The sequence below is a fragment of the Coptis chinensis genome, chromosome 8 (genome assembly GCF_015680905.1).
Source record: "Coptis chinensis isolate HL-2020 chromosome 8, ASM1568090v1, whole genome shotgun sequence".
NCBI lineage: Eukaryota > Viridiplantae > Streptophyta > Magnoliopsida > Ranunculales > Ranunculaceae > Coptis > Coptis chinensis.
In genome coordinates this window covers 95,644,044-95,668,126 of record NC_141463.1, presented here as the reverse complement: position 1 = coordinate 95,668,126, position 24,083 = coordinate 95,644,044, and the positions used below count along the sequence as shown (strand labels likewise).

Here is a 24,083-nt window from a genome sequence, read left to right as displayed (position 1 = left end):
CGTGTTTGGCGAACAAGCTGCATCCGTCTACACTATCGAGTTTCAAAAATGAGGACTGCCACACATGCATGCACTCATCTTCCTCAAGCAACCTGATAAGATTCGTAACGCCAATCAAGTCAATAAGATTGTTTCTGCGGAGTTCCCAAACCCTATCTCGGAACCTAATCTTTTCGAGACAATGAAGAGGTGTATGGTACACGGGCCATGTGGACCTAAAAACCCAAAGGCCCCCTACATGGAGAATGGTCGATGTACAAAACATTACCCGCACGCTTTTACAGATGAAACTACAATGGATCAAGTTGGATATCCAGTTTACCGACGGCGCAATACTGGGAACGAATACGAGGTGCACGACTGCAAAGTTGATAACCGAGATGTCGTCCCCTACAACCCCCACTTATCAGAGATGTTCAACTGCCATATAAATGTTGAAGTTTATACATCGGTTCATGCAGTTAAATATATTCACAAATACATTTATAAAGGGCATGATAGGGCAACTATGCTTATTGTTGGTACTGATGATGAGATCAAACAGTACATTGATGCACGGTATGTCGGCCCACCCGAAGCTGCATGGCTTCTTCTCGAGTTCCCTCTGCACAAAGAGTTACCACATGTTGAAAGGCTGGCAGTTCATTTGGAAGGGATGCATCGAGTTGTTTACAATGCAAAGGAGTCAAAGGCTACAGTTCTTGCAAGAGCAAGAAATCAGAGATCAACTCTAACGGCTTTCTTCAAATGTTGTGCCAAAGATCCGGGTGCTCGTAGCTATACTTACCAGGAGTTCCCACAGTATTATGTCTGGAAAAGAGATAAAAAGATTTGGAAACTAAGGGACCACAGTTATGCTATTGGGAGAATGTACTTTGCAAATCCAAATGCCGGAGAGCGCTTCTACCTTCGCTTGCTTCTGACTGCTGTTAGAGGACCAACATCATTTGAAGATCTTCGTACGGTTGACGGCTTTGAGCATGACACGTTCAAAGCAGCATGTGTTGCACGTGGCCTTCTCGAATCCGACGACGAGTGGAGAGAATGTCTACAAGAGGCGTCGGTAATGAAGACCGGCTACCAACTGCGTAGATTGTTCAGCGTAATCCTTTTGGAATGTTCCCCAACTAGTCCAGCAACACTATGGAATGAATTTTCTGCATATATTTGTGACGATCTGGCTCACATGATACGTACCAAGTTTAACAACCAAAGTCCGACTAAAGAGGAAATAGCTGATTATGGTTTGTTCCTAATTAACAAGTTGCTTTTCGAAGCAGGTAAGACTTTATCTAATTTCCCAGACATGCCAAACCCAAAAAAAGATTAGGACCAGCTAGGTGGGAACAGACTTATTTGGGAGTAGAGGGAATTGCAATACGAAGGTCTTGAACAAGAGGCAAATGTAAATGTGGAATGCCTGAATGCTGAACAACTTCATGTCCACACCGAGATAACAGTTTCAGTGCAAAACAATATGGGAAAGACTTTCTTCCTAAATGGTGCAGCGGGGATAGGAAAAACATTCTTCTACAACAAAATTGCTGCTACTTGCCATAGTCAAAGCCATATTGTCATCAATGTTGCATCGTCGGGAATAGCATCGCTGCTGCTGTCTGGTGGCAGGACCGCACACTCTACTTTTTGCCTCCCACTGGATATTATGGACAACACCTTCTGCGGGTTTTCAAAAAACTCCATACATGCTGATCTTTTCAAGAAAGTTAGCTTAATTATTTGGGATGAAGTCCCCATGCAGCACAAACACTGCATCGAAGCCGTTGAAAGAACACTAAGGGATATCCGAGAAAATTCAAAGCCTTTCGGAGGAATTACTATGGTTCTAGGCGGAGATTTCAGGCAAATGTTGCCTATTGTACCAAAAGGCACCAGAGAACAATTAGTCGGAGCATCAGTGAGAAGATCCCAGCTATGGACACACGTACAAGTCTTGCACTTGGTACATAACATGAGGTTCGAGATGTCAGAGCCTAATAATGCCAGCTTCGCAGATTACTTGATCAAGGTACTTTACAAATAAAAAACATCATAAAAATTAAAGATTAAGAAAGCAGGTTACTAACACAATTTTCTCTGAATTTTTTTTAGGTTGGCACAAATCCTTTAGATACTGTTGAGTTGCTAAGAAGGATACGAAACTGTGCTAACATAGGGGATCTTATTTCGTCAGTTTATCCAGATTTGAATGTGAGTGGGACGGCAACACCAATTTACTTGACTGAAAGAACCATCCTAGCTGCTCGAAATGATGATGTCAGCGTCGTTAACCGAGCTGCCCTGAATTTGTTCCCCGGGCAAGAGATTTCTTACTTAGCTGCAGATAAAGTTGTCGATGATGTTACAATCCCTCAAAATAACGGATCCACATACCCTAGCGAGTTTTTAAATTCCCTAGATCCCTCAAGCTTGTCGCCGTTTAATCTCCAACTGAAAACAGGATGCCCTATAATGTTGCTTAGGAATATTGCCCCAAGAGATGGGCTTTGCAATGGAACCCGTTTGATTGTATTACGCTGCGAAAGTAGAGTACTGGAAGCAATGATCATAACTGGAGCCAAGGCTGGAAATACTATATTTATTCCGAGGATATCCCTAACGCCATCAACAACTAAAATGTCGTTTCAAATGTCGAGACGGCAATTTTCCGTTAGACTGGCTTTTGCAATGACAATCAACAAGTCTCAAGGACAGTCAGTCAAGTATGTCGGCATCAACTTAGAGACCCCCAGCATTTAGTCATGGCCAGCTCTATGTCGCACTATCTAGGTGCACGTCTTCAAAAAGAATTACTGTCCTACTACCACCCAATTCATCCAATTGCACCACCAACATTGTATACCCTGAAGTGCTTTTGTAGCATCGTTAAAGGTAAGCCGTCTTATGTCTATGCCTTTCTTACATTGCCTATTATTAGATATACATCACTATACCCTCCTCTAGATTGTACTGTACATCTTGGATGCTAAGTCATTGTGATGTATTACGTGGGTTTATTAGAGCACTAAGGCATTAACAACAACTTAATAATGGCACTACTACTTTATTAAAACAAATGTTTATAATAGATGACTGTATTGTGGCACATTCATCACTCATGGACAGGTGAGTCAGATCAACTTTTGAACATGATCTTAGTATTATGGGTATCAAGCGACACACATTTATTTGCCATCCTTCTATTTTTCGTCTTATTCGCTAAGCACTTAAATTAGGGTGTTAGTTCTATTAGGGAGAAAATGTTAAATGCAAATAAAATATGGCACGATTGGATAATTGCTTTTATTTTGCCTTTTACGACAGAGTGTTAGGTCATGATTTCTAAAAAATATGAAGAACATGACTTCCTCATGTTGAATGATTTCTTTAACTTCCACACACAGAATATGTCGTACTATTGTTGTTGTTTTTTTCCACCCTTTTTTTCATTTGTACCTTTCTTTTTTCCATTGCTTTCTAACCAGGCTCATAATTCTCAAGTGGTGCAGGCTAGTATCGGTAGGCTCAATATAGGTGGCAGCAGAAGCAACCAATTCTACTCCTATGCTTCCATACCAGTTCAACCTAAGATTTGCCAAATACAACATGCACGACGAGCAGCAAAACATGACATTCAATTAGGTTGCATCATATTCATGTGATTCACTTTGAAAGGAAGTCTATGCAGTTCACTGTTTTACTGCTTCTATGCTAGGCGCCTGATGCGTGGTTTAAAACATATCGTTTCCACTCATATTTTTTTACCCCTTTCAAGAAGTAATCTAATTTGGTTAGCCTGGTCATATACTAAAAAATAAGGTAACAAAATCCAAATAGCATGTATTCATTTGGTCATATAATACAAAGTAAGGTAACAAATCCGCTGACAAAGATATTAGGATCTGTTTCGTGTACAAGTAGTCCATTCTATATTTGAGCATAATAACTTACCATATACATTTTATTTCTTTTCCCCATGGCTGGTAGAATTACCAACGGCAAATATGGACATACAACATTCACTCCCGTAAAGAAATAATCTAAAGAAAAAATACTTACCCAACAAATACTTCAAATCTAGGAAACTTACTATATACATTACTTTTCTTTACATTGATAAACTTGGTAATTTATACAAATGGGGTCAGCAAATAATTTTATTATGAATATATAGAAACTATACATATACATAAGCTTGGTATTTTTAGCATTAAATGATCACATTACCAAGCACCTCCTTTATAAAGACTAAGTAATCGTTTGTAAAATGTTATTCACAATCAACTAATTCCACTCAAAGGTTTGTTATTTATTTACAACGAATATACTTAGTTAAATAATGCATTATTTCCTCTAACTGACATGTAATGCTGTGTTTTTAGAATGGATAATCTTTGCGAAGTACCCGGTGACTCCAGCGAAAAATTTCTTGCTAAGCGCGAAGCAACACCTCCCAGGGGATCCTCGGGTTGCCATGCAGCCTTAACAATGTACAACTACAATAACAAAGCACATCTAAAGCTCACTATCAAGATTAGAAATAACAATGGAAATAATGTCTCGATAGAACCAGAATGTTTGTGTGGTTTTCCTAACAATTCGCAATGCATGGAGAGCATTGATTAACTGACCTTTGAAATTTAACAACTTACAAAGAGCTTAATAAAGGTTTAATCGAAATATATTTATTCACCGTTACATGTGTTAATGTATGTTGATTGCCATTTTTTTGTATTGACCATTATCCAAAAAAAAAAACCAAAATTTCTCCTTATGGGCTTCGACATGGGCTTAACGCGTTGCCCTCTCTTCCTCTCCCTTAAACACCCTTTCCGAACCGTTACTTAATAACAATCACAATCAACATAATAGTACACTAAATTAATTCCATCCTCTAAAAAATACTAATAATAACTCCATTTTTCAGGCCTTCCTCTTTGTCCGAATTTTCTGCCGAATAAATTCATAAGCATAAAAGTAGTCGGTTACAAAGTAAAGGATTAAGTAACATTCCTGATTTGTTCTCTTAACTCTACCAGTATAAAACCCGCGAGTCGGCAACCTTTCTCCTCAACACTTTGAACAAAGCTACTTGGTGTAGACATCCCCCATATAACTGAGTGTTTGGCACCATTTTGGTTACTACCCCCCTAAACTTCAAGACGACAACAAGTTTTTTTAAGAGGTGCATCATGGTTTATTCACTCTTCTCTCTCTTTGCTAAACTTTGACTTTTTCCTTTATTTCCCTTCCCTTATTATTGTTGCTGTCAAAATAAAACTTATGGTTCTGTAATATAAAAACTAAATTGGTTTATTGTGTATATTTTGGCAATTCATATACCTGTTTCCAATTAAAAAAAAGAAACAACAACCTAACAATCGGAGGTTTTTTGGCTTCAGTGGTGTGTTTTACAATTATTACTATCTCCCTCTCTCGCAAAATGGCAAGTCAGGCATGGCACTTAATTTTAAGCTTGTGAATTCGTGGTTGCTGCTTTGTGATTCTCTTTTTTAGTGTGGGATACAATCTACTGTATTTTTGTCTTCATTTCTATGCTAAAATTCATTCCCCATCCATTCTGTTTGTTTCTTTTTTTGGCCTATTCAATTTTCCTGCTATTTCGTTTCTAAATCCCACAAAGGTTTAAACCAAATCTTTGATTTGGTACATCCCTATCATCTGCATACTGCTTTAGTTTCATTGACAAGAAATTGATTATGCTTGCGTTCCTTGAACCTATCTATGCGCCTGTAACTTTCTTTCTGCGTACTATTTTTTGTTTGGCTATGTTCTTTCTTTTTAGTTCTTTAGTTCTTTTTTCATTTTTTTACATCATACTATCTTCAATGCATTTAAGTTCATCACCCAGGCATCATTTTATAATTCCACACATCAGTTTATGCTTTCAAATCATAATGGTATTGCAATATAAAATTCATATTAGAACCCTACAATAGTCAAGCTATCCTACAGGCTGGTTGTAATTGTACTGGGTTGTCTATGCTCAAAGTGGTGCAAAGAAAGTCACTGTTTCGCACACAAGTATTGATTGTACCATGTTTTGCATTCCATGCAAGGTTTTAGCAGCGGTCAAATGGTACAAAAAAAAATTGTTGTGCTTTGTGCTTTAGCATATACCACTGTACTTCTTCAAAACAGTGTGGACATGAACCTTTTCCTCTGTCTTCTTCAATTATACGCCAACACCTTTAATTCATTCTCCTATGGTTATGAACATGCATATTGTTTATCTTGCGTTGTTGCCCATTGGTAGTATTTTTCATTTCCATAGCACAACTAACGATTTTGACTAATATGTAGGTCATGGAATCGGGTATGTCAGTTTACACCATTTCTTTCAAAACCTTACTCCACCACATGCTCAAGCATTTCAACATGCGCAACAGTTCCTACGGATACACCCTACACGAAAATTTATATGAGGCATGGGTAGAAGTTGAAATCGCCAAAATAAAAAAGTAGAAGATATTCTTAGGAATACGTTCACATGACAAAAAAACATCAAAACAGGATGCTGCAAAGAAAGCAATTGCTTTTTTACAAGAAACCCACGGCTGCGAAATAGAAGACTTCAACTATAAGGACAAAAAAAAGTACTATGTGCGCTACCGGCGAATAGAATTCACATTTGACAATCTGCTTGAAGAACATCAAGCTATGCGAGCAAGTTATCAGCAGTTGATTGAAGAAAATAAAGTTCTAAAAGAGCGTCTCACAATCGAAAAGAACGAGAATGTTGAAAGTGAAGAGGAATATGATAGTCAATATGACCCATCTGAAGATGAGGATGTCAACCATAGTTCTTGACATTTTTTAACCTCTTTGGAGAACAAATAGTATAATTTATCCATTTGTTGTGATTTCAATTACCAATTTTTAATAAATATGAAGACAATCATCTAGATACCGAAGAAAGCTAAGGTAACACATTATGAATTACGATTTACTCCAGTATTATATTATTTTTTGGGTTAAGGATTTTTAGCTTGCTGATTAGAGGACAGTTCAAACATTTTCAGAACCCCTAAGCCCAATACTTGCTCATCTATTTTAAGTGATTTATTTTTACTCTGTTTATGTGTGTTTAGTGATCCAAACATCTGGATTATAATTGTGCACACTGGATTCTAAATTTATTGGTTAGGTTAGTTAGTTTGTCTATGATTTTCAGTGCCGAAACTTGGCTAATACTGTACTATTTTGGATTTCAGGTTTGATGGGTGAATTTCCCATGGGATTGAGAACAAGCTAATATAAAGAAAACTTATATTTTCCCAGTTATGTTTGATGGTGATTACAAAAGGAATATAGGTGATGCTCCAAATGGCGAGACAACTTTTCACAAACTCATATCCTAGATTTATTCAATATTCATTGATATTACTTGATTGACGTGTATAAAGATAGAATAAAGCTTTTACAATAGTCATTGAACTTTTTGAGCAACCCCTCCTCAATAAGTAGAACCTTAGTAGAACCTCCACTTGGGTCTCTCTCAAAACCCAAAAAGTTCATTTGAAAGTAGGATTGCCTAGACAAATTTGGTAAAAGGATTGCAAAAGCAGTATAACTATTGTGTCATGATCCCTATCAAAAGTGCCCAATTACGTGGATGGTATAGAAGGAGTCGGCCTATTCCTATGATGCCATGGTTTAAGCCTATTGACCATCGTCTTATTTTCTCTTCTTTGTGTGTTGGAATGCAAAATGATGCTAACTTACATGCTATGTCATGTTGACTTTCATGCTAAAGTAAGTAAGTTAGAAGACTATGGAGACATCTTTGAAAACACAAATGTAATGCCTGTGTTCAGGCTCCATCTAGAACACCTAAGCAGTGTTACTAATACGGCTTTAAGACTATGTAACGCGCTTTCGTTAGCTTTATTTGGTATCATGAGCACCCTCCTTAAACAACAATATCATATTATTGATAACGCTAGCTAGAATAAACTCGCCCAAAAGTAAACAAACACAAGTAGATTAAAACAACTTTTCTTGCATTACCTCCCTTAATTACTTTGCCTTTGAGACATTATAAAGTACTCATTGTGATTAAAGTGTAATGCGTAGTGTTAAGATTAAGTCCTTTAATCCGTAACGCTAGCGACCATAGGGGGATGACTCCAATGATCAGATCTTTTCTTTTGAATCCAATTGCAGCATGCAACATGTTTGAGTCCAATGGCCTCGGCATATTTGACACGATAAATTTATTTTTTTAGTATTTCGTATTTTTAGTTGTTGCAAAGTCAGACGAACTAGCCATATCTGATTAATGCAGATATTTTCGGCTCTCTTGGCGGGTATCACAACTATTACTTGGAAGGTACTCACTACGATTCGATAATTTGTAGCTAAAGTAAGAAAAATCCCTTGACACCTTTTTAAACTCCAATATAGTTAAAGTTTAGAATCATTGCAATTTTTTTCCTGCCAGTAGCATCATTGCATCCCCTTACCACCTTTTTAAACTACAATAGAGTATAAGTTTTGAACCATTGCAATTTGTTTCCTACCATTAGTGTCCAATATGTAGTGCATTGCATTAATACACTTTTTGCTATCTAAATTTGACTTTTGTTCAAGTCTATTGGATTAACATTAATAACATATGCTGATTAGAGAATGAACTTATGTAGTTTGCTAAGCCTTGATTTTCTTACGATTTGGTGTTTGTAATTCTCTAATTATACATGTCAACCCATTTTAAGATGCTTAATAATATGTATGATTCTTTGCTTTTAGGATTTCCTCCCGTTTGAATGTGACCTTTTGGTCCATTTGTGGTTAATGTGTTTAATAGGCGGATCTATATCTCCATTTCCATGCAACAAACAGAATTCTATTAGTCTTTATCTATAAAAATTTGTTGTTGCCTAAGGTTAGCTGGCGAGCTTACTGCAAAGTATTTAGGCCACTTCTACTACATTTAATGTCTGACAAAACAACATTTTCACTCTACATATCTTGAATTATCATGTCTGTGATATGCTTGATGCTGATTGTTCACTGTTGTAGTTAAAAAAAAACTCTTAATCAGCTGTAACTTATTGGGTCAATATATTTTATAGATTTTGCTATTTATATATATATTGCTATTAGATTTTGTTGAATTTCAAATTAGAAAACTACATTTCATGAGCCCTAATATACTTAAAATGCTGGCCATTATCAAATTCAAATTGATCATATTCAGTCATACCATAGAATGTGATCAGTAGTGGATAAAGTATTGTTTCATTCACACCTACTCTTTTATACAAAAAAAAATGGCATACTGATTTTTGTTTTCTCGCATTGGATAAAGAATTTTGCTTATTATCATCTTGACGTGGCTACAAGCTATCCAATTGGCTTGACAAGAGCATTCTTTTATATATGTCCCCCCCCCCCCCCAAATCATAAATACCACAGGTACGAGAGTAATGGCGTCGAGGTTTTCATATGGTGGCCAGTAAATTCTACATGGTGGATTTTCCATTTACGCCATGCCTATTAGCTACCAATGCTAGGAATGTAACAACTTTATTTTTTATGTATGTCTCGCGCTCTCGCTGATTTTGGTTTTCCTTTGTTCATGTGTTATATGCCCTTTTTTTAGGAACGACTATTTCTTTTTCCTTTGATTTTTTTTTTTTTGCATAATGTTTGTGTGTTTGTGTGCTGGGTGGTGATGACTCAATTCACTTGCCAACCAGATATTGCATTCATTTATACTTGAGGAACTCTTAATTGTGTCTTTACAAAAGAAATTCTATGAACACAATTTTAACGATAGATTGTGTTCATAGAATCTTTTTTGTGTACTGTTAATCTTTTTTGTTCTTTTTGAGTTTTGATAGATTTTGTTGTGTTACTTTTGTACCAGCTCAATGTGTGTGTGTGTTTTTGTTACCAACATTGGATGAACAAATCATATTTTAGGCTTCGTGTTGGACTCTCCTAAATACATTACACTGTTAAAAAGAAAATGAGAAATTTCGTGATATAAGCCCTGTTTGTGTTTGTACTATAAGTGACGAAACTTGCAGAATGTACATAATGCCAAAATGATAATTGGACTAAAGGTTAATACTCTGGACCTACTTGGTGGACTCTATAATTTTCAAGCATTGCTTCCACCTCCACTATATTAAGAAGCTCAATAGCAATCTTTTCATAATGCTTAACATATAATGACCTCTTCATTCATATACAGTTTAGTCTACTATGTGCCAGGAGCTAATATTTGATGTGTTTTTTCCAGGCCCAAGTGGGATGGTGGTCATTATGAAGGTGACGAAATTCACGACTAGATGCACTTTGTTTAGCAACACAGCTTGGATCAGATTATGTTGACGTCGAGCTCAAGGTATCTACCTGTTTAATTTCCACTCAAAACACATATTGTGAATGGAGTTGATATAAGTGACACGTGTTTTGTTTCTTTTAGTTCTTCGTTTTTCATAGATGTTTTCCAGTTCTACCAGGCAATGCGAAGGAACTTACTGTTTTCATAGACTAACATTTCAAATGTTTAAGAATTAACATACTGGACCCATCATAACAAACTGCATCATGTTTTATAGGTAGTTAGATGGTCAAAAGCTTCTACAAGTTATTTATATCATGAAAAGTAGCATATGCGATTATATTGCCGCTTTCTTCTCTCTTTTTCGGATTGTGGGTGACCTTTCTTTCCCTGAATTAGTTGCGCCCTTAGTCCCTTTTAAATTCTTTTGTAGAGTACAACTCATTAACAATGTTTCTTGCTTTATGAATTGTCTTTGCAAAAGAATTGCTAATGACCACAAATTTTTCGTCTAACTTCGTATATACTATAATTTTGTATTGGCTTCCTCCACCAATCCAACTCACGGCAAATTCGGGTGTATGAGGTTGTTATTTGGTAGTCAGATTCAACCTTGGCTCACACCACAGTTTTAAATCTCAAAAAATGGGAAAATTGAAGCTGGAGAAAGGTTTATTGTCTATGTTGTGGTCCTAATGTGGCCAGAAGGGATACTAGGGAGTTAAAATTGTTCGGGGAATCTTAGACTGGCAGAATAGGACAATGGAGATGATGTACACTGACATTATTCACGCTCTTGAAGCTAAGGGAATACAAGCAAAGCCTAAGGAATATTTGACGTTCTTCTATCTGGGGAATCGGGATTTGAAGAAGAGTGGAGAGTATGTACCCACGGAGCAACCAGAACCTGATACAGATTACAGCAGAGATCAAGCAGCTCGGCGTTTCATGCATGATATATGTTCATACAAAGATGATGATAGCTAAGTGAAGGTTTATTGATTACCCAGAAAATTCAATTTTAACTCCTGCTAACTTTTATAATCGAAATTAATCATGAAAACTCTCCAAATCACAACCCTTTCAATTCAGTTAACTTGAAGCTCATTTGTAAAGAGAGTTTTTTTGTCAAGTCTTTGTACAACACTATTAAGTTTTTGTTCTTTCATTTCTGATAACAAGTGGTGTTAATTTCTTTATTGGTAATATCTTCTTGCAGTTGATGATGAATACATAATCATTGGATCTGCCAACATAAATTGAGGCTTACGTACCAGCGACATTGACTGTGTATTGTTCTTCTTTTTTGTTCATTTTGAATTTTGAAAGATTATGTTGTGCTACTTTTGTACCAGTTCAATGTGTGTGGGTGTATTTATGTGTGTTTTTGTATTAGCCTGCTGTGTGTGGGTGTGTTTCTGTGTGTTTTTGTATTAGCCTGCTATCAATAGTGAGTTAAATGTTAGTGATTCAAATTACTAGATCCGAACCTTTTATCCACTTTGTCGCTTCTTATTCCGTTCTTGCATGCAAAAGTACTATCAAACATGAAATTTGATTTTTTCGGTATATGTTCTCACTAATTACTCAAGTGATTTCCTTGAATAAATTGAGCGCCATGTTTTAGTAAGTCAATTCTGGTTTTCAATTAATACATACCAAGCAAATGCAATCACTATAATGAACGCCGAATAACAAACCGTGCCGTAAAGCACGGGTTATCTTATATATCTTATCTTATATCTTATATATAATGGGAAAACCAGTTGCCGTTTATTAGTCCCCGTATTCTTATCCTCGGTTTTAACCCAATGTTTTGGTCCAAAAGGGTACCCAAAAGTTTCACCTACCAAATTTTCTTCACTTTACGTTCCAAGGGTAAATTGGTAATTTAAAACATTTCCCAAGACTATAAAACTCAACGTGAAAACAGATAGAGACACCGTTTCGCGGTTTCCCAACAAAAAAAAATACCCGTTCGTTCGTCTTCTCCGTTCCTTCCCAATTAAAACCCGTTAATCGCCAATCAACTTTATATTTTCCCTTTTCACAATCTAGATAGCAGTCTGAATTCATGCCATTGGAGGTGGCTACTTTTTTCCTCTCCATTTTTCTCTTTCTATAAATCTGCTCTTCCAACCGGCTGGTAAGATCAAGTTTCTGGATGTTTTCAGGCATTTATGTATTAATTATGTCAGCGAGTATCATCTGTTGACATCATGTTTAATATTTTCCTTCATGTTCTTCTCTGCTTTCAAATTCAGTTATTTATGAAAATTTTATCTTAGTTTCTCTTAATTTCTTGTTTCTGACTTAAAAACATTGAGTACGGTGTTGATGTGCACTCCTAGACTAAGACAACTACGAATACATTTATGCAATGTAATGTCCATCAATTTCGTATAATACATCATTGGTCCTTTTTTCATAGCGCTGATACTAATTCATGTAAATCTCTCTCCATATATCCCACTACTAATTCTTTATATTCTAATTACTCCATATCCTATATTTTCTTTCGTGTGTCACTATCCTGTGATTTATGAATAACTAGCATTTTCATTCATTCTGGTTTCATTCAAGTCAAGAGGGACACAACTGGAGTATCATTTGCTTGATATGATGGAGTGCTGTAAGATTCAAAGCATAGATTGCAGGTAACCCCTACAATAATTGCTTTCGGTGGACATTCTTAGAGTATAGCAACAGAAGCTGTGATGACCCTCAATACAAATGACCATGACAGTACATGAAAGTATGAAACTATTTCTCTCAAACATTCACGCATGATTGCACAACCAATTCCGGTGGCATTCTTTGCTTCGTTATAAATGCAAGTGTGTAAATAAAACTCTTTGATACAATTCTCTGTTTCCAATTTGTAGGAAACCACACTAATTTTTTGCACCGTTTCAACACCGTTTCCAGATTTTACAAAGAATCAGAAAAATTCTGAAACCAGCCGATTATTCTTCGATATAATTCTCTGTTTCCAAGGTTATAGGAATCATCGGTTTGAGAAGAAACATAGTTCAGATATACTTATGAGGCTTCAAGTACTTTCACAAACTCGTTTATTTGGAAATGGTATTAAGTAGAATTGAATTGAAGTGGATTTTGTGTTTATGCAAGAAAAAGATAAAATACCAGTACTAAGCTTTGTTTTGGTAGTACTCAATTATTAAGTTTTGATTATCTCGGAACATTGACAATGACTAATAATGCTTTCGACCAAATGTTTGAGAGTTAGACGAGTGAATTATGTTCCTCCATTGAATTTTAGCATGTGAGTTTTTATATGGAATTTTTTCATAATTTGGTTTTGGCAACAACAGTTTTCATCATTTGGTCCAATCTTTTAAATGAAAAGGGTACCCGAAAATTTCACCCACAAAATTCTCGGAAGGGCTTTAAGTTAAAAGGCAAATTGGTAATTACAATATAATTAATTCTAAACAGTGCGTCTTTCCGTAATCACCTAACAGCCGCACCGTTTAAACCACGCGAAAAGAAAATATCAAAATGATAAACACTGCTCAGTTTTAACTTCCCATTCCCAACTTAAGAGATACAATGGCGGCATGTGTCTTTTATATCTAATTTTTGTCGAGATAACAGGTAATTCTTTTTCTCCTTTCTCAACTTTTATCCGAGAAAAGAAAAAACTTCGCTTCCTCACTTCCCAATTTCCCTTTCCCATTTTTGTTTTGACAATGAAGACTTACAACCTTTAATAATTTAATTCCCAATTTCCCATTTTTAAATGCAAGACTTATTTCTATTTGGATTTCTTTTTACATGGTTCTAACTTTAATTTTGGGATTGTTCCAATTTCAGAAGAAGCCCTTTCATTTTTCTTCGTGGCAGGGGTTTTGAACTCGCCATATAAAATTGGTAAAACTACTGAACTCTTTACTTTTGTGATTATTAATTTTTGCACCGCAAATTGTTAAGCACTTAGTCCTTGATTACTTTTTGTTTCCGATTTTTCAATTTTTCATTCTTTTTGTATTCTAGAAAATTGGTTCATTACTTCATTCACATTTCTGTCAACTGAGATGGAAGAGGCGATGTTTATATTCTTCTTTTTATCCTCTTAGTTTTATTCTTCTTTGATAACGTCAAACTATCAATTAGCATTTAAATTTTGTTATGTTCTTATATTTTTAGGGTGTTATTTGGTTGTCAGACCAATCATACATTGTGTTTTGATTTTTTTTTTGGTGTTATTTGGTCGTCATGTGGATAACAAATAATTGTATGCTCTATAATGGTTCTGTAGGAAGAGGGTTGCGATTATATTAGTAAACACATATTGTATCATTCCTGTGTTTCATATATTTTCCTGAGTTGCCGTGTCCCTTGAATTTTGTAGGATGTTTTACTTCTTCTTTGAATCACGAAACAGCAAAAAGGATCCTTTGGTTATATGGTTGAATGGACGCCCAGGATGTAGTAGTGAAATGGCTGTTTTCTATGAAAATGGACCTTTCACTATGGTTGGGATAAGGTATGATCATTTGTGTCTAATTTCTTGGTTCACTTTATCTGCTTTGGGCATCTTGTAGAATAAATGATAGTAAGGACTCGTGGCATAGAAATTAGGTTCTTGATAAAGTAGAGATCCTTGCCTGTTTTCTATTAAAAATCGATCATTGCGAAGATCTATCAAGCATACATCCATGTAATGCATTGTGATAGTCCCAGACACCAACAATCTCAACATAAATTCTACTCGTGATGCGGGCATCAAACCTTTTATATGTCGACCCGACCCAATGGAACCGGTTTCAGTTATAGTGTTGATAAAGCGACCTTCTTGCGGGTTTGTTTCCCATACTTATTATGAATTATTATGATATCACCTGAAACCTGCAGTTATAGTTCTTTATATTATTCAATTATTGTGATATCAATTGAAACTGCAGTTAATAAAGAGAATTCTCATTCGATCAAAGAATCAAACTGCAGAATGAATTATAAGTTCAAATAGCATATTTGTTGCAAGGCTGTTGGTGCTTCATCAATAATTGTCATTAAATTATCAAAGATTTGCTGCTTGGGCTCTGAATGACTACAGTTGATTGATTGGTTTCATATTTTTGCCCTGTTTATTCATGAAGTTCCTGATCGATTTATTTCAGATTCCTCAAAATTCTTAAAAAATTTCATACTCGAGCACGTGAAACATCCCAACTCTAGAATTTTTTCATTTATAGAATTAAAGTTTATAAAAAACTATAGTTATCCCAAGAGTCAAAACCCTTCGTTTCCTCAAGCTTAACCACTCTATCTCTCTCGAATCTCAACATTAGTTCTTCTCCTCTATAATCCGCTCAGGTATTGTTCTTCTCTCTTGAAAGTCAGTGTCTTATTATCCCCTCTATTTAAAACTAATTTCTTCCTCTCTCTTCATTGTTATCTTTTTTCAGTTGTGAAGCCCTCATCATCTTTCAGGTAATTTTCCTTTGTCTCTTCTCAAGCTCTCTAATTTTCCTTTTATTTTCATTAGTTTATTGGCGAACGAACTAAGAATGGCAGAAAATAGGAAATGTCAATGATACTTAAATAGATTCATTTTGTCGATTGGTGGTACTATTTTGCATGCTCTATTCAAGTAATTGGAATGGGGTAACAGTTGGTGATTTGGTGGAACACAGTTTTTAGTTGTTGCTATTTTTTTTTTCTAATATGGTGTGTTGATGATTTCACTAATCAAGTTTTTATTATTGCTTTATGTTTAGAAATGAAGGAATAAAATAACAGAATTATTGAACCTCTTCTGGATAATCTTGGCAAGTCCGGTATGTTCTAAAGCTAACAACTAAAGAATTATATATATACGATATTTGTTTTCCATTGCTAAGATGTACGTACTGTAAGACAACAATATTTACTATAAAGTATTTCTTTAGTTATTAATTTTAGATTAATTTGATATCTGTTGATATTCGTTAGGCAATTCAAAGTTAAAACGACTGAATTGAAGGGTGGCTGAGGATAGAGGTGCTTAACCAAACTTTGGTTTTTTATGCAGGTAGTAAAGCCCAAAGAAGAAGGATGGCCCAATTGTCTAACCTATGTTTCGAGTCTTCATCCAATTGTCGCACCGCTACTAGAATTGTGCAATTTTAAGACGTATGTTGAGATTATATAATTGTTGGGTTATCGTCTTCATCCATTTATCAAATAGAATAATGAATTGTGAACGATCTTTTTAGATAGCCCACCTTTCTTATGGACAACTATTATGGAAATATAATGATGCGTAGAGTAAACCAGATCCACTATCCATTTATTATCTCTATAGATGTGTGTTCACTACATTACATGTTATTGTTTGAACTTTAGTTTTTTTAGTGCAACTCCACTTCTTGGGGTAGAAGAAGTAACCACTCAACATCACCGCCCAATAGTGTAGAATTTATGTCAATGGAATATAGACGTTATAGTAATAGTAGCAACGATGATATTGCAGCCTTTGATAATGATAGCTGAAGTGCTTGCAGTGAATAGAGCCAAGATCATGGATCACACGGTTGGGTTCGTAAATGAATTTCTAAGTCAACTGGTGTGAAGAGTGTCGATCAAGCTGCCAAAGCCACTTTAAGGAGGTCTCAAGTCTCCATTAGAGCACACTAGGAAGTAGCCTTGGTAAGTAATATGTAGGAAAAAATTTCATTTGTATGCGTCATCATTTGTTCTCTAATTAGTCCAATGAATGGACTTCCGGTTATTAATGGATGGCAAATTGTCAATGGAGGAAGTATGTATGGGAAAAATGGTGAAAGGGAACCCATTCCCTCCCACTTATTATTGGTGCACCAAGGCGTACTGTATGCGAACGAGTTAGTTCCCTGTACCCTTTAACATTGCTTCCTCATGTCTGTGCATTGAAACTGGACTGAACAATTATTGTATTGCAGTACCTTTATGATTTTGTTCTTGCAGCTTAACTACTACTGCTTTAGTGACTCAGGCCATGGACAAATCATTTATGCATTTCTTAAGTATGTATGAACCAATAACATAATCATACCTTGGAGGTGTAAATTATATTCTGTTAGTATCCCCATATATTGGTCTAATTGGAGGTTTTTTTAGAACTAAACACAAACTTTTAGAAATGAGTGGCCTATTACATTCTTATAACTGCACTCAAGTAATTTGTAAATATGTGCAACTAATACACGCATGTGGACTGGAATGACTCAAACCTTTGTTCTATAATTGAAATGCTGGGTTTGAGAATTTAGTTACGCAGTTATCAAGAATATAAAAGTAATAAAACATTAGTCAGTTTGCAATCTATTCTTGAAATGGTGGTATTTTATTGGGATATTGTCTTTCTGCTCTCGTTAGGACAACTTTGATTTTTGCTGTACCATTGCTACCATTGCTGTCAGTTAATATACATCTTATGCTCCCAAGGATGAGGTCCTGAAGCCATCAGGTTTTAGTTTCACCAATTAATGAGGTGGAGAAGTCCGTGAAGTAGATAGCATTTCTCCGATTAAAGTTCACATCAGAGTCAACCTTGATTATATACCACAATGCCTCCAGTACAATTTTCTTGCTGCCTTATGCTATTACTTCTCTGACCCTTTTAATCAAGGAGGAAGCTGGGACTGATTCTGTTCCATGATAACTTTTAGTTGACATAACACAGTAAAAGATTATTACTCTTCCCCTTTCCGTTGTGCAGATAGAGTATGTTATGAAGTTTTCTGCGATCGAACCTCTAAATTCTAATGTAACATTACCACGATTGTCTACAGCATGGTTGCCGATGTCCACCGCACATTACTTTATGGAGGCATATTTTTTGTACCCTGCAGATAAGAAAAGTACAAATGGAAAACTACGCTATGGTATTCGGAACTTCCTATTCTCTTTTTGATATGCACATCAAATTTTGATATGTCTCATTGTAATAATTCGGTGGCATATGAGATATTTTTGGATCCTTTTTTTATGAAGTTGTATGTCTTGAAATAGAGTTCTCTATGAAGTTTTCCCATTGTCTTTCTTGATGGAACAAGCAGGAGGTCAGGCATTTACAGGCAAAGAACGGGTGAGGACTAGAGAACATCCTTGCTTTTTAAAGTGGATGATTTTTTTCGCTTTTTGTATCAATAGTTGAGACATTCTACCATATTCTTTATCGTATGTATGGTTGGTGTTGGTTCCGTTGGCATCATCTGTAGACCTGTCCATTACTATTTAGGATCATATTAATTTTCTTTTAAAGATATGCTTTTATACTGTAGGAAAAACATTCACGTTAGGGTTCCTGTAAGTTAGGATACTGCAGAGAGAGAGAGAGAGAGAGAGAGAGAATTGTCAATGATTCTGCCTCTAATTGATGTTGTTAATTATGGAGGATAACATTTTTGGTCTTGGAAGGCACTTGATTTGGTTCCGACGAAGATCCACGAGCGGTCCCCAATATTCCTCGGCAACTATGATGATGTTGAAGAAATCAAAGCGCTTTCTGCTGCTGAAGAAAAGAAAGCATAAACATGCAAATCCTAAATATAGTCTTTTAACTTTCCCCATGTATTCTACTTTCTTATAATGCCTCTTTGTAATTTGAGGATACAATTAGTGATGAAAATAAGAAAAAACAATTATTAGCTTCATATTCTTGATTGGTATCATTCACTAGGAATTCTTCTTTGTGCATAGAAGCATGCATTTGATGGTCGTTTTTTTTTGGCATTTGTCTCAACAATGTGTTACAGTATCAACACAACGTATTACCCGTCAATCACATAGAAGGATCCCCCTTCTTTCACCTTATCCACCCGAACCATCAGTGTCAAACATTAACTGATTCTCAGCTCTGTAGTTCAAGAGACATATAGGTTTGGAACCACCATGCTCAGCAGTTGATCCTGAATGGTTAAGTTCAGTGAAACAAAGCCCATATGATTTTCACTCAGATACTCACTTTCAACGTTTCAATACCAAAAAAAAAATGAAGAAATTTCCTACTCCTCTCTAATTCTGAAAAAAAGGCTGGAACTAGCAGCAGAAGAACCCGACCCGTTAAACCCGAACAAGATTCCATTAATAATCGCAAACAACCTATTATATTATATATAATGCGGATACTGGATTTTCCAATTAGTTCCCGTATTCCCGATTTTACATCAAAGTTTTTAATGGGAAGGGGGAAGGGTACCGGAAAGTTGGACAGCCACTTTCTTTTTGCTCTCCGCGGAAAGGGTAAATCGGTAATTTACATCATTTCCCAGGACCATAAAACTCAACGTCTTCAGAAAACAGACAGAGACTCCGTTTTGCGGTTTCACAATAATAAAAAAAAAAAAACGTTCATTCGTCTTCTCCATTTGTGATATTCCCAATTAAAAGCCGTTAAGATTGAAAGTTCAAATCAAACGGGCCGCGTATGTTGGTCATTTTATGTACAACAATTGTTTGCAACCGTTTATAATCCAAACATTGCATCTCCTCCATATTCCCAAATTCTTCCCAGTAAAACTTATGAGAAGGCATTGAAAATTGAAAGATTCGATTGCTCTGGTTATCCAGATCAAGGGTTCCATCTGTAAGTCGCAAATCAACTATATATTTTCCTTTTCCACAATTTCTAGATTTCTGGATCAATCAGTAGTCTAAATTCATGCTATTGAAAAAGTAAGATATTTCCTCCTGTAGTATCTAAAAGTGGTTTTCTAAAAAAAAAACTCCCGACTCTTCACTCCTGTAGTACCAGTTCTTCTGATTTGTTTTAAAAATGTGATCTATAAGAAGTGCAGTTATGCTATTTCTCATATGTTATTGCTTTTGAGTAACTACAATTTGGTTGTTTGTTTTGTTTAAACTTTTGTGTTTTCTTGCAAGGTATACCACCTATGTACTTTCGCCATGAATCTTTTTTTGGGTTTTACAGTATCCAACATTGGATGTAACTATTCTCCTAAAGAGCCCGAAGCAAATGTGGTGAAGACCAACAGAGTATAGCAAAAAATATCATTTTAGATAGTGAAGCGTATCATTTGTAGTCTCATATCTATTTTCTGTTTTTCCATTTCGTTTTGATTCATGGAAATTCCATTGTTTGATAAATTACCTCTTATATAAGATATGCCTTATCTATATTTAATTTTTCGGTACGAGTTGAAGTGTGAAGAAGAACAAAGTAGTTGTCTTCTTTTCTTACAGATTTTTTGAACAAGGTATGTTTCTGAACATTTAAGTATTTTTTATCTAGAAACCCTCTCTGCTATATGGTGAGTTTTGGTTCTTTTTTTAGATATACCAAACGGGAAGAAACTAAACCATTTTACATGTTGTATAGTTTCGGCACCAATCTATTTTTTTTTTTTTTTACTAAACCAGGCTTATTATATGATTTATTGTGTTTGTGCATCTTCTTAAAAGAACTCATTTCGGGAGAGTTTCCTAGAAACAAGGTTAATAGTAGACAGTCATGGTTAGCTTTTTATCCGCCATTTTCTTTTTAACTTTTAATTGTTTGAAAAAAATTCCTGATCGATAACTTTCATCCTCACTTTTATGTTTAGTTACAATTGATATTTGAGGCTTCACAAAACAAGATTGTTTAATATCAATCAGTTTACGCTTCACAAAATCGGTTTGAGGCTTTTGTATGTTGGTCTTTTTTTGTTCTAAGTCTTTGTGTTTCTCGGAAAAATTTGAGTCGAAAAAGGTATGTCTTCATTCGAATTTGTTAATGACGTAAACCTTTTGATAGCTATGGGACTCGAAAGTATATATTTAATTTGTGTTTTCGGTAATGGCTTTTTACGAGATGCTTGGATGATCTGGCATTAGTCGAGACATTCAAGTTCTTTGATGTACTAAGTCCTAATGTTGCAGTAATCTCATTTTTAAACCAGTTATTTAACTGCTCTGGCATTCGTCGAGACGGTTAAGTAGTTGAGTTAATCAATGAGAAGTATATTATTTTAAATTTTCAGGTTATGATATGTTTTATATTTATGTAATGTCGAAAATATAGAGGAGACTCTGTCGAAATTTTTCAGAAAAATCACATACTTTAGGTATATAATTGTACGAGTTTTGGGGCGTTGGACTCGAAAGTATATATTTAATATGTGTTTTCGGTAGTGGCTTTGGACGAGGTGCTTGGATGATCTATACCAGTTTTGCATACTGACCTTCATCTCCAAGTTAGTGCATTTCGTCTAATTTTATTTTATTTCATTTTTGTGTTTGTTCATGTGTTTCGACGAACAACAGAGTCGGCCAATCAGGTGTACACAACGAATGATTGATACTCGAAGAAGACATATTCGTAGTAGGTTCCAGTCTCAGTATTTCCTTCTTGCATGTGTAAGTGTGATGCAGTTTTAAAATTTTTTGCACTACTATAAAAAAAACTAATTTTTTGTACTACTTTTTTTCCTAGATTGAAAATTTCTTCAAAAATGGAATCAAACGATGGGAAATTATATCTATGCCAAAAAAGATAAAGCATGATACAGAAGACCGAATAAGCAGTTTACCTGATAATGTTCTTCACAAATTTTCACCTTAGTAGATACAAAATACGCTGTGCAAATGAGCATTTTGGTTTGGGCTGAGTGTGCACAATGGATCACGCTTTTAACGCCTCTGAACTCCTTCATTATGCACTCTGTCAAAGTACTAAATGTGGAGTTGGGTGATAATAGCATTTTCAGAATGAGGACCAATAACCAATGCAAGAATTGATCAAAGGATTGTGTGACTAATGACAGGGTGAAACAGATGTAATTCAGTGATGCGACTAGCATCCATAATTTCTTCTTTTCTTCGCCTCCATACAGATGATTTGAAAAAAACACCACTCCGTCATTTGAATCATTCAATCTCTATACACATGAAATGAGATCCACAATATATTGAAAGTTTTTAAATGGTAATTTTGCCACATATATAGACATCTTCCAGAAAATTTTTACTTACACATTCAATTCACTACACATATTATATCCAACTTAATATCTCTATAAAACAACTATCAATAGAGGCCAATGTCTTTTTTTCTAATTGTTTCTCAATGTGATAATTTCTTTTAAAAAAAAAATGGCATTTGTTAGTTAGCTAGAACTTCTTTTTCTATCCAAGTTACCTACTTATTTAAACCAACCAAAATATATTATATTTAAAGCTTTTAAATGGTAATCTTGCCACAAAGACATCTTCCGGAAAGTTTTTATTTACACATTCAATTCACTCCACATATTATATCCGCATTAATAAATCTATATATAGAACAAATATTTACAGTGTCCAATGTATTTTTCATAATTGTTTCTCAATGTGATTGTTTCTAAATAAATAAATAAATTGTTTTTGTTAGTTAGCTACAATTTATTTATTTGTCAAACCTACCTACTTATTTAAACCAACCAAAATATTTAAAATGACAAAAAAAGAGCTGATGGATTCGCTAGATCATTATGAAGACAATGAAAAAAAAAAAAAAAAAAGTTATTCTTCTTGCATTTTTTTTTTTTTTTTTTATATTTTATTCTCCAGTGTAGAATAACAATTATGTTGCACACCATGATATAATATTCTTATATCTTACCGATAGTATACTCATATGAATCCAATAATGTTCCTCAATCACATATAAATGCTCAACAAGATAATTACACAACCAACAACACAAATGTTGATGAAATACCTATTTTTTTGATAAATTAGTTTGTGGCATATGCACTGATATTGACTAAATTACAGGCGGTTAAATACCTCTTCAAATATATTTATTTGCACAATGGCAGAGCAACAGAAAGCAAATCGGACAAAGAACACAACTAGCGTATTGAAGTGTTATTTTCTTATTGAAGTGTTTTGTTAGACCTCGACCTGTATTAATCTAAAACCAGGGCCGGCCCTGAGCAGGTGCCATGTGGGCGACCGCACAGGGCCCCCAATATATAAGGCCCCAAAAAACTAGTTTTAGTGGAAAAGACTTATTTCGCAAATCAAAAGCCCAAACCGATGAAAAACCCAAAAAACCGAAAATTTCACATTAGTAAACAGGACTATCTCATATTCTCTTTCCTCATTAATTATGTTCATAAAAAAAAAATAACAATAGATATAATAGATGAGGAGATCTTCTCATTGACTGGATCTCTCTCTTCCTAATTAATAACGTTTTTTTTTTTGGAAAATCACTCCAATTAATTGCTTGAGTTGCCCTCAATTACTCAAATACAAAAAGAAATAGTAAAAAAAAAAAAAAAGCCCCTTATTCACCTTATGACCATCTAGTATCCTCTCATTCTCAATAATTTCTTTCTTTACAATTGTGGATTTGTATTAATTTTCATTTCGATCAATCTCAATTACTTATTCACCTAAATTTTGATTATTTTTCAAGTAAATTAGAGATTAAAATCAATTTTTCCTTTTCTTAAATATTTTTTCAATAACTCAATTTAATTCCAAAGTAATCTAGTCTAATATTATTCACCTAACTTGATTTCTTGAAACGACATGATTGTTTCCTAATGCATTCATAGCTTATAGAATTTTGTTGATTGTTCCCATTACTGTCGCGTATGCAGAAAAAAGTTTTTTAAAATTAAAATTATTGAAATCATACCTTAGATCGACTATATCACAAGAAAGTCTAAATGGACTAGCGTTAATATCTATTGAAAATGAATTTTTAAATAAAATTAACTTTGAAAGCTTCATTGATGATTTTGCAGCCAAAAATGCGAGAAAGGAAATATTTCGATGATCCAATTTG

The 24,083-nt window shown here is 34.9% G+C and overlaps 1 protein-coding gene and 1 long non-coding RNA gene across 2 annotated transcripts; both read left to right on the top strand.

Annotated features, from left to right (window-relative positions):
- The first annotated feature begins 295 nt into the window (after positions 1-295).
- LOC147484727 (uncharacterized) lies at positions 296-2,757 on the top strand. Its single transcript, XM_086579803.1, has 3 exons — positions 296-1,280; positions 1,386-2,026; positions 2,110-2,757. Exons 1-3 carry the CDS (start codon positions 296-298, stop codon positions 2,755-2,757), a joined length of 2,274 nt encoding a protein of 757 aa, XP_086435929.1.
- A 12,655-nt stretch (positions 2,758-15,412) lies between these two features.
- Positions 15,413-19,588, top strand: LOC147484726 (uncharacterized). The gene is made up of 5 exons (XR_015205035.1): positions 15,413-15,772; positions 16,060-16,453; positions 16,825-16,969; positions 18,094-18,389; positions 18,722-19,588. It is a non-coding gene; the product is annotated as an uncharacterized LOC147484726 (long non-coding RNA).
- The last annotated feature ends 4,495 nt before the right edge of the window (positions 19,589-24,083 follow it).